General features: G+C 45.9%; 1 protein-coding gene across 3 annotated transcripts in view; it reads right to left on the reverse strand.

Annotated features, from left to right (window-relative positions):
* Abhd2 (abhydrolase domain containing 2, acylglycerol lipase) overlaps window positions 1-14,810 on the reverse strand; it is an 86,199-nt gene that overhangs the window by 31,934 nt on the left and 39,455 nt on the right. For all 3 annotated transcript variants that reach the window (XM_021166330.3, XM_085841625.1, XM_085841624.1), the window contains 2 exons: window positions 4,202-4,377; window positions 2,248-2,415 (listed from right to left, as the gene is read on the reverse strand). In XM_021166330.3, coding sequence (XP_021021989.1) covers window positions 2,248-2,415; window positions 4,202-4,377 — 344 coding nt within the window. The remainder of the gene's footprint in view (window positions 1-2,247; window positions 2,416-4,201; window positions 4,378-14,810) is intronic.

The raw sequence follows: 14,810 nt of genomic DNA on the forward strand, positions 1-14,810 counted from the left end.
CTAACCAGCTGTGCGATGACTCTGAAGGTCGGAACAGCTGGAGGATGTAGGCTCCTGCCTCTGCTCTTCTGCTTATTGGCTCACACCCCTGATGACATGGCTCCTTTTTGAGCTTTAGTTTCTTCATCTGACGTCTGTCTGTCTCTGGGTTGGCTGTGCTTGAGGTTAGTACATACACTAGGTGTAGGTCACTGGTGGCAGTAGCAGTGGCTTCAACTCCTCTTTTTTTGGGGGTCTCAATCTCTATATAGTCAAGGATGACCTTGCACTTCTGATCCATCTGCCTCTATCTCCAGGTGGTCATGTAAGACCACAGTGGTTTATGCACAGTTGAGGGCTGAGCCCAGTGTGTTGTGCCTGCGAGGTAAACGCTGTTCTAAGTGAGCTGCGCTCCCAGGCCCCTGGTTGGCATTTCTAACTTGTGTTGTGCGCTTGCTATTAGATGGCACTTCTAAAGCTGAGCCTCATGGCCACAGCACATGGCATTATCTCCTACTTGTCCAGATGGCTTTCTGTCTAATCCAGGACCCATTGTTTTCATCTGTGTTCAAAGTTGTCTCGCCTGGCGATTCAGAGCCAAGCTTTCCTCCACATGTCACATGTCCCCATGCACCTGGATTCTCATCTATTTCTCCAGCCACTGCCCAGACTGACCAGAAGCGTCTGTGAAAGGGGTGTCTGGGTTACGGGAGTGAGCGCCAGGGTGGAAACGGACTCGGGAGTCACATCTAATGCCGTTCCCTGCCTGCCAAAAAGCATGCATGTGTAATCTTCCTCTACCTACTCATGAGAGTGGATCATCACCGGTTACCAACGGCAACACACACGACCCCATGGAAGATCTGACAATATGTACAAAAAAAATACGTAGGAATGCCAACTGCATAATTTTGCTGGAAATCTTCTTCGAAGATGTCATTAATGGGAAGAAAATGACAGAGGCTGAGAGGGGAGGATCACACACACATTCAAGGCCCACTTGGTTACTGATCAAGTTCAGCGCCAGCCTGGGCAACTTGGTGAAGCCCCATCTCAAAATAAAAATGCAGAAGGGCTACAGTTCTAGCTCAGTGACATGCTGCTTGTGTAGCTTGAAAAAGACTGTGGTTCAGTCCCTGGTACTTAAGAGAGAAGAAAAAAAAATCTATGAACAAGATACTTATAGCAATATTTTTAAAAATACCGGAAAAAAAACCCTATACACCTTATGACTATAACTGAACAGCAACAAAGCTCTTAAAGATTCAATGTAATGGCTACATACCTTTAAAGTGAGTATAAAGTTACTCTTAGTATATAAACTGTTAGTATATAAACTGTGTCTGCACTAAATAAAACATATGTAAATATGGATAAAGACAGAAGGGGAGAGTGAAGAATTACAAACTGCTATATGGCAAGATTAGAGATATAATGTTCAGTTGTTTCCCTTACAACATATTATAATTTGTTTGCTCACATAGATGCATCTTTAAGTGTTTATTATTTATGTGTGCATATATAATCAGAAGGGAGAGCCAATGGGAAACAAGAGTGAACAGTCCAGGGCTGGGCATAGAGGTACACACCTGTAATTGCAGCACTTAGGAGGCAGAGGCAGGAGGATCACTGCAAGTTCAATGCCAGCCTGGATGATACCATAAGTTCTAGAATTGCCTGTGCTACCAAGTAAGACACCTTGTCTCAAAAACAAAACCACACACACACACACACAGACAAAGAGAAAATTCAGAAGTGAGAACTTTGGGTAACAGGGTTTCCTTTAAAGTTAAGAAGCATCCGTGTAAAGTTGACAGCCTGCCTATTCCTGTCTTCAAGAACCCAGCAGGCTGCTGGTGTGCAGGTACCTTTCCACTGACACTAACACAGCCCGCTACATCTTTACCTGTGTGGTAGAATTTGAAGGAACAGGTGTTGGAATAGCATAGTGAATGGCATAAGTCCAGCTATGAACATGGTCTCCCTGGATCCAGCAGCACTCTCCGACTAGCCAGGCCCACGAGCAAGGCCTTCCCCTAAAGCCTCGAGGAGCTGGGATGGATGCCCACCTCCAAAGCTGCCCAGGCACTGCATCACGGATGGCAGTGTAAGCTGCTGTAACAAGTGTGCCGCCCCATTGTCTCTTGTGGATGTTCAGAAATTCTACACTTACAGTGCAAGACAGCAGGCTGGAGGGGCTGCACACTCTCCATGAGAAGAGAAAAAGGGGTGAGAGGGAGGATCCATTTGGCCACGCCCCATGCTTACCATAGGTGAACATGCGTGGGGAGGTCAGCTCAATGTTGGGGAGGGCTCCCAGGTGGTTTAGCACTGCGCACCGGTAGCCATTTTTCTGGGCATAGTCAACGAAGGTTCGGATATACTGCTTCTCGCTGTGGTTGGCAATTCCAGGACAGATGACCATGGTGATGTCATCTACAGGGTGGAGAAGGAGATCCTTATGTATCCACTTAATATATAAACACTGACATTAACAGGTGTTGGGACAGCGAGATTCTGGGCAAGTCTCTCTCTCCCTCCCTCCTTCCTTCCCTTCTTTCTTCCCCTCTCTCTTGAGAGCCTCCCTTTGCAAGCCCTTGCTGGATTTCACATAGATCTACCTGCCACTGCCTCCCTAGTGCTGGAAGGAAAGGTGTGCGCCGCCATGCCTGGTCTGTTCTTTTTCATTTTCAGTCTGGTCTATTTTTCATTTTGAAATGCTTCTGTTTATCTGTTTGCCAAAAGGAAGATGTACTCCTCCCCCGGGCAGGGAAGTAAATCATAAGAGGAATAAAGCAGGTCTCTTAAGAGCATTCCTTGGGTGCAGACACAAGCACTGATGGCTGCAGGGAGCTGGGCTGACGGGAAGTCACGGATAAGAGACTCAGAGCTGGTTGTGTCCTTTTGGTACCATACAGTACCAGCAAGAACGACTGACTGCTCAACCGAAACTTTACGCTACTTGGTTGTCATTATCACTGTTGTTTTCAGACTGGGTCTCATGTAGCCCACGCTGGCCTTGGATTGCTGATCCTCCAGTGTCCATCTCTTGAATGTTTGGATTTCAGGTGTGAGCCATCACACCAAGTTTAAACTGGATGCTTAAATGCTAGAAGTCAAATTATTAGAAATAAAGCATTTAACTAACTATGGTGGGGGCAGATGTATGAAGGACCCACGACCGCACTTACAAACGTAGCAGGGACTCCATCCCTAGCCATGTACTCACTCCTTTGGTGACTGTTTGTGGGGAGCACAGTCCCCTGGGCCCCGGGGACTCCTGCACTGCAGCAGCAGGGCCCTAAACAGCCCCAGAAGTAGCTAGATTGGCAGGTGCCATGAGGGACTAAGCCAGGGAAGCACCTTGGGTCTAGAGAAAGGAACCATAGTCTCAGAGGAGGTGACATCTGAGACCTGAATGACAGGGAGGTGGCCACGTGAGGGCATGGGGAGGAAAACTACTCAGCAATTCCAGTTACTTGAAATAAATGAGCCGGCGCACGTTTGCTACTGCAATTTACCCATAAAGAATGACTACACGCCTGTAACAAACTAGGTGTCTTTGAAGAAACAAAAACCATGTTCTCTCCTGGTAGGGACTGCACTCAAAAGGATGCTGGCATCCAACTGCACTTCCTCTGAAGGCTTCATTATGAGGCCTTTGCCATCGCTGTTTACTGTATAGCTGGGAGAGCACACTGGCAAACGCTCACAGCAGCGGAAACTGGAGTCATTTCTTGGATGAGGTGTCACTGACTCATGAAAAGCAAGTATGGCTTTAATGTGTCCTTTTGTCCAAGGAGATTTATACACCAGGCACCCGAGAGCCTTTATGCCCTGCTGCCCAGCAAATAAACCCACCCTAGATTGCTTTTCCAAGTCCCAGCTTCCCGCGGTTCAAGGGAGATAGCATCGCCCACCTCACAGGGCGAGGGGAGGATCGGAGAGATAACAGTAGGAACTGTTACTAAGTCCTGGGGGCTCTGGGCTCCAAGCTCTTCCTGCCATCCTTTAAGACAGGCTTCCGTACTTTAAGAGGGATCATAATTCTCTACTGACTGTGGCTAATATGAACTAACACGTACAGGCTGGAGTTAATCCTGATGACCTGGCCTCTGAACACAATGGGACAGTGGATGGCACAGGCATTTCACACACTGCTCCCCACTGATGGCTGCTCCTCTCTCTAGGTGGCTCAACACCAGGACCTAAAGTGACTCACCTCCAACACAGTGCTCAGCCAGGGGCTCGAAGAGGTCGAAGGTAGAAGTGGCACCATCCGACATGGTGATGAACTTGCGGTGCCCGTAAGGGTGTGGCGACCTCACCCTCCCCATCTTCCCATACAAGGCTGTCTGGATATGTCCGCTTTTTCCCCAGATCAGTGGTGGAATGTATCTGAGAAAGGAGAGGAAGAAAAATAGGAGCAGTTAGATTCCTCCACATTTATTGAACAAAGGTACCCTAGTTTTTAAGGCTTTTCTCCACACATTATTCTGCACACTAACCATAAACACAATGGGTTCCCTTTGTGATGCACTTTGTCACTGAGCTGAACATTTTTTTTTTTTTTTTTTTTTAGGTTTTTCGAGACAGGGTTTCTCTGTATAGCCCTGGCTGTCCTGGCACTCACTTTGTAGACCAGGCTGGCCTCGAACTCAGAAATCAGCCTGCCTCTGCCTCCCGAGTGCTGGGATTAAAGGCGTGCGCCACCACGCCCGGCTGAGCTGAACATTTTTAACCACCTTATATCCATGCTCTGTTCCTTAATGCCTCCCACACCGAGTTAGCTTTAGGAACCAACCATGGTTTCAAATTTAGAGCATCTAGCAATTCAACATGGGCTATTTCTATAATCAAGGGGAAAAGAAAGCAAATATCCTTTGAATACATCCCATGTGACAAGACTAGCCTCGTTATTACCAAATGAGCTGATGTATACAGTGTGGCTTGCATGGCACCTCTGCTCAGTAAATGCTCACGTCTGCCACAGCTGCTTTGGTTACTCCATTAACAACAATTCTGCTCCTGGCTACACCACGAAGAGCTGCAGACTCTGCTCAGAGCCTCTGAGTGACTTGGGATATAGAGAGCACTACAATAAGCCTCAGAGAATGTGTGAGAAGGGCGAGCAGTATTTGTAGTGGATTAATGAAGGCTAAAGGCTTCTTTGCCTAAACAAGGTGTGATGTCCTTTGTGTGTGATGTCCTTACAACTGTCCTTTGTGAGGACAACGGTGGCCTTGGAATGAAATACAAGAACTAAAAACCCATTAATTCCTAGGAAAGAGATTGCTCTGATTAAGAATTGAAGATGGATCATGGCCCCGGTACAAGACGATCCCATTTACTGGAAATGATATCATCGGTTTATCTCACAGCTTTATATCTGAGCTCAGTGGCTGGGCATGGTACATGTTCTACAGGAACTAGAATCTCCTGATAGAACACAGTGGTGGCACCAACCTCGCAGCTCTGAATTACGTCCCAGGGGTGTTTTATTAATGATTTATCTTAACCTATTTGTTCACTCATGCTTAACATTTCCCTCAGAACCAGATGGTTCTAGCAGCTCTTTTTCTACTTATTCCTTTTGTATGTGCACTATTAAATACACATGAAGTAACGGAGGTGAAGGTCCACCTTGAGCGAGGCACCAGGCAAACTGCTTCTTTGGGGCCAGAGAAAAGGGAGAAGGGTGTTTAAGTCACAGGACATGGGGCCACTTGCCAGCAGGTACAAAAACCCCATAGAAACAAACAGCTGGATTTGGAAAGCAAGGGCTGAGTGGTCAGGATGGCAACAGAAAACAGCCTTGTAAAAGTAATGGCAATTGGACAACTGAATACTGTGTAAGACTCAGCCACATAGTTTACAGAATCCTCCAGACTGCCCTGGGCTGTGTAGAGGGAGAAGGGAGAACCAGGAAACCAAGCTCCTGAGGAAAATTAGAGGGACATTTTCCTTACAGTATGGATAATAATAAAAAAGATAAATGAGGTTAAAAATATAGGAACAGGAGGCAGGTGGATCTCTGAGTTCAAGGCTAGCCTGGTCCACAGACTGGGTTCCAGGACAGCCAGGGCTACACAGAGAAGCCCAGTCTCAAAAACAAAACAAAACAAAACAAAACAAACAACCAATCAACCAAAACCAGAACAAGTATATTTCATACGCTACTTTTAAATTTTGCTTAGAATATGATTTAATCTTAGAAAATAACGGCAAAAAAATTACAGCCAAATCTCCTGTTGGCTATTTGCAGATTTTGCATATCAGGATTATTGTAGCAGGTATCTTAATGATGGCACACACACATCTCCCATCCCCATGATGCACGGCTTCCTCTGAATCTTGGCAACAGCTCCCCCGACCCTTGTGGCCTCCTAACCTCTCATCCTGCCCTGTTCCACCCACTCCACCATTCAGTTGACCACATTGCCAATGGAGAGAGAATCTCAGCACACAAATCCTGCAGCTCTCCGATGCATAGCTTGGCCTAAAGTTGGCTTCACCCTGTACTTCCCTAACTGCATAAGCTGCAGAAGTAAACCAGCGTCTCAGCTTCACCTCAGATGGGCACTCCTGGGGAACAGTGTTTTTATTCCAGATGCCTAGCTTGCCACCCTAGTCCCTTCCTGGCCACTGGGCCTTGTCTTTAGGAGTCGCTCCCTATCAAGGTCGGTTATTGGGTCATTGTCTCATTTCTGTGCACTGCTCTGTCCTAGCACCCAGGTAGCACCATTAGTTAGGAAGTTCTTTCTAGGCACATCTCCTACCACGTTTACCTTAAAATCCATGCCCAGGGACCCACATTAAGCACCAAGAGAGAATTTGCTGAAATGACAGAAAACATACCCATTTAGCAAATCTTAGGTTTTAAAGTATCTTTAAAAGATAGTACATACCGGGCGTGGTGGCGCACGCCTTTAATCCCAGCACTTGGGAGGCAGAGGCAGGCTGATTTCTGAGTTTGAGGCCAGCCTGGTCTACAAAGTGAGTTCCAGGACAGCCAGAGCTATGCAGAGAAACCCTGTCTCGAAAAACCAAAAAAAAAAAAAAAAAAAAAGAAAGATAGTACGTATCATGACAATGGGAGTCTAGCTCTCATCTGATTGGCATTTGTCGACACTCTCAGAGTCCATAGAATAAAATCTTCAAAGTGTGTGTGTGTGTGTGTGTGCTTGCACGCAACAGCCTTAGAATCACAGTGTGAGGTCAACTATGGACAGCGCAAGTCTCACAATCTTTAATTGTGTGACAATACCACCTACTGATAAAACACCATGTTTAATTAACTTCACAACAACACACAGCAGGACTTTCAAAGCTGTGATTTTGAAGTTAAGTTTAATGTGGTGGGTTTCTAACTGCATTAAAAATTATTTATATAACTTATCAAAAAACTACAAGGAAAAAAAAAATCAAAAACAGTGTCCAGAATGGTCCAGGTTAGGGAAGAAATACAGACCCACAGGATAAACTATTCTAGAGTTTAAACAACACACACAAATGCTGGAGAGACACTGCTGACACAGTCTTTGGAAGGATATGATCATTCCATCACCTATGCTACCATTTGTCTGAATAGAGTAGTCATTAGCTCACTTGACCCTGTATCTGAAGGTCATTCTCAGATCTAGGCCAGTCTGGGATGGGTTGGCTGTTCCTTAAGAGACCGGGTGGCTTTGTGTTTGTCCCCAGAAGTCCGGCTGCCCAGCAGGTGACAAGTACAAGGAGGAACCTTGGAGGATAGGTGCAGCGTCAATTCTATAGATAATGCCAAATCGCCTTCCAAAGACGATGGATCAATTTAGATCCCGACCAATAATCCATGAGAGCACTTGTTTGGCTTCTTTACCCTCAGCCATAAATAGTTGGTGTTAATCTTTTACATCCTGGCCACTTTAATGGGCACCTCATTTCAACATGTTTAAGGCTGATCCAATTTATGCTTTTTAAACATGACTCTCGGGATGGCAAGTGGAGGGTAAAGGCATGCTCTGCCAAGCCTGATGCCCTCACTTCAATCCCCAGGACACACACGGCTACCGCACGTTGTCCTGACCTCCACGGGTGCGTGGGGCACACATGCACGCTCCCTGGTAAATGTAAAAGTGTTTCTCATGGCAATTTATGTTTTCCTGACTCAGCTCCTCTACTATTGGTATTTATTTTCTCCTGTGAATTCTGCTTACGCTGTTTATTTTCTATTATATTTTTACTCTTTTCCCTGTTAATTTGTATTTTTATTAGCGCTATAGTATTAAACATTATCATTTGTATGTTAGAATTGTTTTCTTATTAATTATATTACTGTATGTTTAAGTTCACATTTTTCATTGGCTTTTGAGACAGGGTCTCAAAATATAGCCCAGGCTGGCCCTGAACTGGCAATTCTCCTGCTTCAGTCTCTTGAGTGCTAGGACTACAGGTGTATATCTTGCTCCGGAAAAGTTTAATTTGATTTTTACATATTTTTAAAAATATTTTTGTGGTTAAATTTGTTAGATCTTAGAAATTAAACCTTTACACTGTCTCCCCCTCCTTCTAACTTGATTCTGTTTTTAAGATTTTAAGACAGTGTCTTGTGTAGCCCTAGATGTCCTGGAACTCACTCTGTAGACCAGGTTGACCTTGAACTCAGAAATCTGCCTGCCTCTGCCTTCCAAGTGCTAAGATTAAAGGCATGTGCCACCACTGCCCGGTTTTGCCTGGTGTTTTAAGAAGACTGATTACAATACCCATCTATAACTAAGCCAGCCATTTCCTCTTATTCCTACAGTTACTTTTTAAAAGAAATGTATTCCCCTTAAATGCACTTATTCCTCTAAGTGATATGAAGACGCAGCTCATCTCCTACCAGACAAGGTCACTATTTTTTGACAATAATAAATGTTCCACTCATCTGGACTGATTTCCACCATTACCTGTGATATATGCCAAGGTCCCAGTTATTTATGCTTCCCTATTCTCTATTTGGGTTCGCCTGTTTGTCTATTCATTTGCCAGTATGGCTGTTTTAATCAATACAGCTTATGGGATATTTTGAGAGATAAACGTTCTAGTCACCCTCATTATTCTTTTGCAAAATTTCCTCAGTAGATTATTTTATTTATTTTTTCCAGGTAATTTATATGATTGGCTTGTTGAGTTCCAGGGAATCTTTGAGGAGATTTGATTGAAAACATACCAAACGTATTCCCTCGGTGTTAACAGACATCTTTGCACTGACTCGTCCCATCTAAGAACATGGCACATCTCTCTACATCCCACAGAAAAGCCTGGCAGCTTTCTTCGTGGTTTAGAGCGTGCAGTTTGATTACATTGCTTTGCATGGGGTGGTGCATACTGCTTAAAACTTGTGCTCAAGAATCGGAGCATATGGTCATGTTTATCTCTAATAAAGCAGGAATAATGTTTCCCCCTCCTTTTCTAATCTCGATGCTCTGTCCTTGGTCATGCTGAGGCCTGTGGTTAATAAAGGCTCGTTACTAAGAAACGAACCACAAAATAGAGGCCAGCCTGTCCTTATCAGATCAATATCTGGCTTTCCTAGCAAAACTGACCAACGGGAAGGACTGCAAGGGAAAAATCCGGACCCTCCTGCCAGCCCACATGCCCTCCAGGCAACACACACTGCACACAAGCATGCGAACACACTCTTTAGGCAGATTGAGCAAGCAAATGGTTTCGATTTTTAAAGGAAGAGTTGAGAAAAATAAAGTTGACTGACTGCTTAGGGTTGCCTTAACCCAGGGTGTAACCAGTTTTTCCCCTTGGCAGCTGGGTCTGTTGGTTGTAAATTAAACTACTTCATTGGTAGCTGTCATTTCCTTTGACTCTCTTGTGCCTCTCTAACAATTTAGGATTTGCTGTACAGTATGTGTTTTGCACTGATGTACTGGACCTGTTTTGGATATATCACCTGACACTGAGTTCCCTAATCCTGAAGCCCCAGCTAGTCGTCCAGTGAACCAAACGCCTATTAGCAGCTACTTCTGGGCACTGTAGATGTGTATCAGATAGAGCACTTTAAAGTCACTTTTATAAATTTTGTTTACATATACATGTAAGTATGTGTGTAAGAGAATGTATGCTACGTGTATTCAAGTCCCTAGGGAGGCCAGAAGACGACCTCCTGAAGCTGGAGTTACAGGTGGGTACCAGCCACTCACATGGGGCTGGGGATCAAACTCAGGGCCTCTGGGACAGAAGTATGAACTCTTCCAGTCTCTGGAAGCTGACTCTGAGTAAGTGACAACAAGAAAGGAATGAATGCCAGGGGCAGTGCATGGCATCTGCCTTGAGACCCTGCCAAGGAAGGGAACAAGGAAGGAAGGAAAGAAACACAGGGTTATCTCGCTATACCACATTTATTTGCATGCCCATCACTCACAGGCACTGGGTAGTTTTGAGTAACGTTGCTATAAGCCTTTGTGTACAAGCGTCTGTTTGAAAGACTCTTCAGTTCTTTGAGGCCTGTACCTAGAAATGGAATTGCTGCTTCCCTGAGAACCAAACTGTTTCCCATAGCAGCGACACCATTTCCTATGGCTATCGGCAACATTCAAGGGTTTCAATGTCTCTGTCTCCTCACCAGCACTTGTCACATTCTATTAAACATATTATCTTGCAGGGGCTGGAGAAATGGCTCAGTGGTTAAGAGCATGTGCCATTCTTTCAGAGGACCTGAGTTTGATTCCTGGGTGGCTAGGGGGATCTGACAGCTCTGGTCTCTGCAGGCACGTTCAAGTTCAGCTTGAGCAGTTTGGCTGGATAAAAGGGCTGGGGGCATATACCTGTGTGGTGGCACCCTTGCCTAGCTGTGTGAGCTCAATCTCCAAGACTGAAAGCAACAAGACTGTGCCTTCCTCGCGGGTGCGGAAGGGACGTCTCATTCTGGTGTTGATGTACTTTCCTTTGTGGCTAATGATGTCAAACACACTACCACTCTGCTTCTAGGCTATTTCCTATCCCCAGTCTGTTTGTCTCTATCTTTAACCCTAATTACAATTTAAAAAACCGAGTAGTGGATAAATATCAGTCCCTTATTCATCTCATAGTGGCTCTTATTGGGGAAAATAAATTAAAAAATAAAAATAAAAAAACCACCTCAACGGAATCAATTAAGACTGCATGTGGCATGATTTAGTGTTGTCTGAAAAATTGGTACAAGAACCTAGTATTCGTATGAACATTTTGCCTTCCACAGTTGAACACAGGAATGAGACGTGGGGGACCGGCAGGCACAGGAGAACTTACTGCGCCAGAAGTTATTGTCCCAATATGTGTGGTAGGGGGAAAAAATTGCTGAGCAGGACATGTGGTGCACACATGCAATCCCAGCACCTGGAAGGCTGGGGCAGGAGGATTGCTATGAGTTTGAGGCCAGTCTGAGATATGCAGAAGAAAATACTGACTATGCTCTAGTCCCTGCAAGACTAAGATTTGTACCAAGGAAAAGCCACCAGAATTTTACAACAACAAAGAAATGACGTCACTGGACCAAAAAAACCTGGGGCCTCTCCCTTAGCGACTTAAGACACATTAGGAATTTTCCTCAATACAGAGAGCCCTGTAACAAAGGAAGCCAGAGATGTTTGAGATGCTATTTATGGCTCTGTAATCCCGAGCTTATTTACCTTTCTCTTTGAACAGAGAACATGTTAAGCAAAGCAGTTTGTTTTTTCTACAGCCCCTTGCAGGTTTTCAAAGTCCGTTTTGAGCAGATCTCCTTTGGCTTTGATGTCAGTTTTGTGAAATGGACCCCCTGCTTTTCCATGGGGATGCTGAGGCCAGTGAGTTAAAAGCCTTGGATGGCCAGACTGTACAGCAACGGTAGAACTGAGAGGTCAACTGAGGCCCTGGTACTGTTCAGGTGACTAGGATGGTGACTAGGTATGGGATGGGGGGTGGGGGGATACTTTCTCTCCAGAGAGCCCGCTAATCATCCTGTAACGATAGTATCGGTAAACGCCAGTGTAAGTGAGATGTGCTATAGCCTGCCTGCATGGTCAAGAGCCTCTAGCTTAAAACCCCTATCAAAGTGGTTGTAATTCAGAGGCCTTCCCTGTCATACACAAGGCTCTGGGTAGGGTCCCAGCAACAGCAGCAGCACCCCACAAAAACCAACAACTACCACCAAAAACCCAATCAAGCAAGCAAACTAGCGCGTGTATTTCCTTCTTGGTACACACAGACAATCTGAGCAGACGTCACAGACGTCAGCTTACTGAGGACCTGATATCTAGATACCGAGGACCTTAGATACTGAGGGTATCTAAGCCAGAACTGGCAATGTCATGGAGAAAGGACAGGCTCCGCTCAAGTTCTGGGTCTTCAGCAAGGACAAGACAAGGGCCACCACACAGGGGACTCACTCCAGAGTAACTCCCTCCCACTCTAACGTTGGTTCTCTTCTGCCTAGGTGCTCTGCATCTGAGAAGGGCTCACCACTCAACTGCAGCTTGGGGATCCAGTTAAAAGGAGGATTTATCAACCACAACCCAGCAACACCCCGAGCATCTCTTAGAAAAGACCATTGTCTTCCTTCTGACAGGGTCTTGATCCTCCTGCCTCAGCCTCCCTAGCGCTGGGGTTAGAGGCATGTGCTACCATACCCAGACTCACACTGTCACTCCAAGTGAAGCCCCAGACAGTTCCCCAGTGCCGGGCAGATGGCTGTATCTGTAGCTAAAGCACAGATGGCTTTGTGGCTTCAGGTCGGGATCATGTTGTGTAACAAATGACAACACAGAAACCAGTCTTTAAACTGGAGGGAGCTACAAGATGTTCTCCCTGTGGGGGAAGACATGGGCCTGGCTGCCAGGGGGGACATCGCTCTCCTCTATACGGAGAAGCCAGCAGAAGGGCCTTCAGGAAGGAAGCTGTCTGTGCGTGTGTTCTCAGTTTTCTGGTTTTGCAGTGTCTGGGATACAACCCAGGCAAGTACTCTAGCACAGAGCTACATCCCCAACCTTCTCTTTCGTGATGGAGTTGAATTTTCTTAAGTTACATGTACATGAAATGCAGCACCCCCCCCCCCCACGCACACACACACACACAGTGTACCAGGAAGCACATTGAGGAACAGCTAAATATTGTGATTTTCCTCAGAAGTAAGAAATTCATCTTCAATTTACCCCCTGCTGTATCTCAAAGGCCTTGGGTAGGAAGCAGGGACATCTAGCACTGGGTGTCTGCAGGATGCTGTTGGGACACCCACAGCTGCCTCTGGAACTCATCGAGAATTCACCCTTGAGGTTGATTTGAAAGGTCAGCATGCAAATCGGACAGGCATCTTCTTCAGAAGACCGTCAGCATCAATGCCAGCCCTGAGGCTTTCCTGGCAGGTCCTCAGGGGAAGTGTCTGAAACCGCAGCACCTCCCAGGAAGGGTCCAGTTCCACAAACACATCCCTGTCACTCTGTACTCTGGCCTGCAGGCTTCCCTCTCCTACAGAGCTCATGTCTAAGAGACATTTCAGTGACTCACAAAGCAGGGGAAATCATGAAAAGGCTCTCTCCGCTGCATCTATTGCTTTGTTAATGTTTATTTGTTTTAGATGTATTTATTTATTTATTTATTTATTTATTTATTTATTTATTTTGGTTTTTCGAGACAGGGTTTCTCTGCATAGCCCTGGCTGTCCTGGCACTCACTTTGTAGACCAGGCTGGCCTCGAACTCAGAAATCCGCCTGCCTCTGCCTCCCGAGTGCTGGGATTAAAGGCGTGCGCCACCACGCCCGGCTTAGATGTATTTATTTTTTATGTATATGTGACCTACATGTATGTCTGGGTACCATGTATGCCTAGTTTCCTCGGAGGGTGTTGGATCTAGTTGGATTAATGGATGGGTGTGAGCCACCACAGAGATGATGGGACCCTAAGCAGCTCCTCTGCAAGAGCAGCAAACACTCCCAAGCACAGAGCCATCCCTTCAGCCCCACATGGCTTTTCATTTCTTCCCTGACAACCTCATTCTCCAGGGATGCTGGTCCCTCTCCCTGGCTAGGAGGAGGGATACCAGGCAGAGTTCCAGTCGGGGGCTGGTTGGGACTGTCAGGGTATACAAGCTCTAATGTCCACTTGGTTTCCAAAGAGAATGTCACCTCAGTGGACTTCCACTAGCTCAGTGTACACACTCAAGAGAAAGAAAACCAAATTTTCCGCTTCTGGAAAAAAAAAAAAGTGACCCCAGAGGAGGTAAATATTCTGACTAAAGGTCAGTGACGTGTGAACTCCTTATCTAGGAATGCACCCTCAGCAGCTGGGACCAAGCCAAAAATGGTGTCAGGATATCAGCTGTATTAGCCTAATAAAACTTAACGAATGTGGGTTCCACAGAGCACATGGTGAAAGCGAGGCACAGTGCCTACCCTTCCAGGGCCTGAGACGGAGCACAGCACTCGAGGCACATCAGGAAGCTGCTGTCACAGAGAAAGAAGGGTGGGCAACAGGGTCCCAGGGGCAGAAGGCAAGCAAGGCATGAAGGCATGCAGCCTTGTGGGTTAAGGAGTCACCAGTTCAAGATGGAGTCTGGGGGAGGGAGTGCAGGCACCATGACTCAAGCTGAGGCTCTCCTTGTTCCTTTACACTTTTAAGACTCACTAACCCCACCCCACCCTTAACTGAAGTTAAATTAGCAACAAACCATTAATCAACTGTCGAAATGCATTTTGAAACCATGTGTTTCCAAAGTGCTAATTGAGTTTGCTGGGAGCGCTCTGTGGGGGCTTTTCCCATGCAGTCAACAGAAAGCCATTGCTTTGCTCTCCTGATTTCTACAACTAAAACTGCCTTTTGAATGGCAGTGCAGTTAGCATGG

Source organism: Mus caroli, unplaced genomic scaffold (genome assembly GCF_978045245.1).
Source record: "Mus caroli unplaced genomic scaffold, Mus_caroli_1 scaffold_8, whole genome shotgun sequence".
Taxonomy (NCBI): Eukaryota; Metazoa; Chordata; class Mammalia; order Rodentia; family Muridae; genus Mus; species Mus caroli.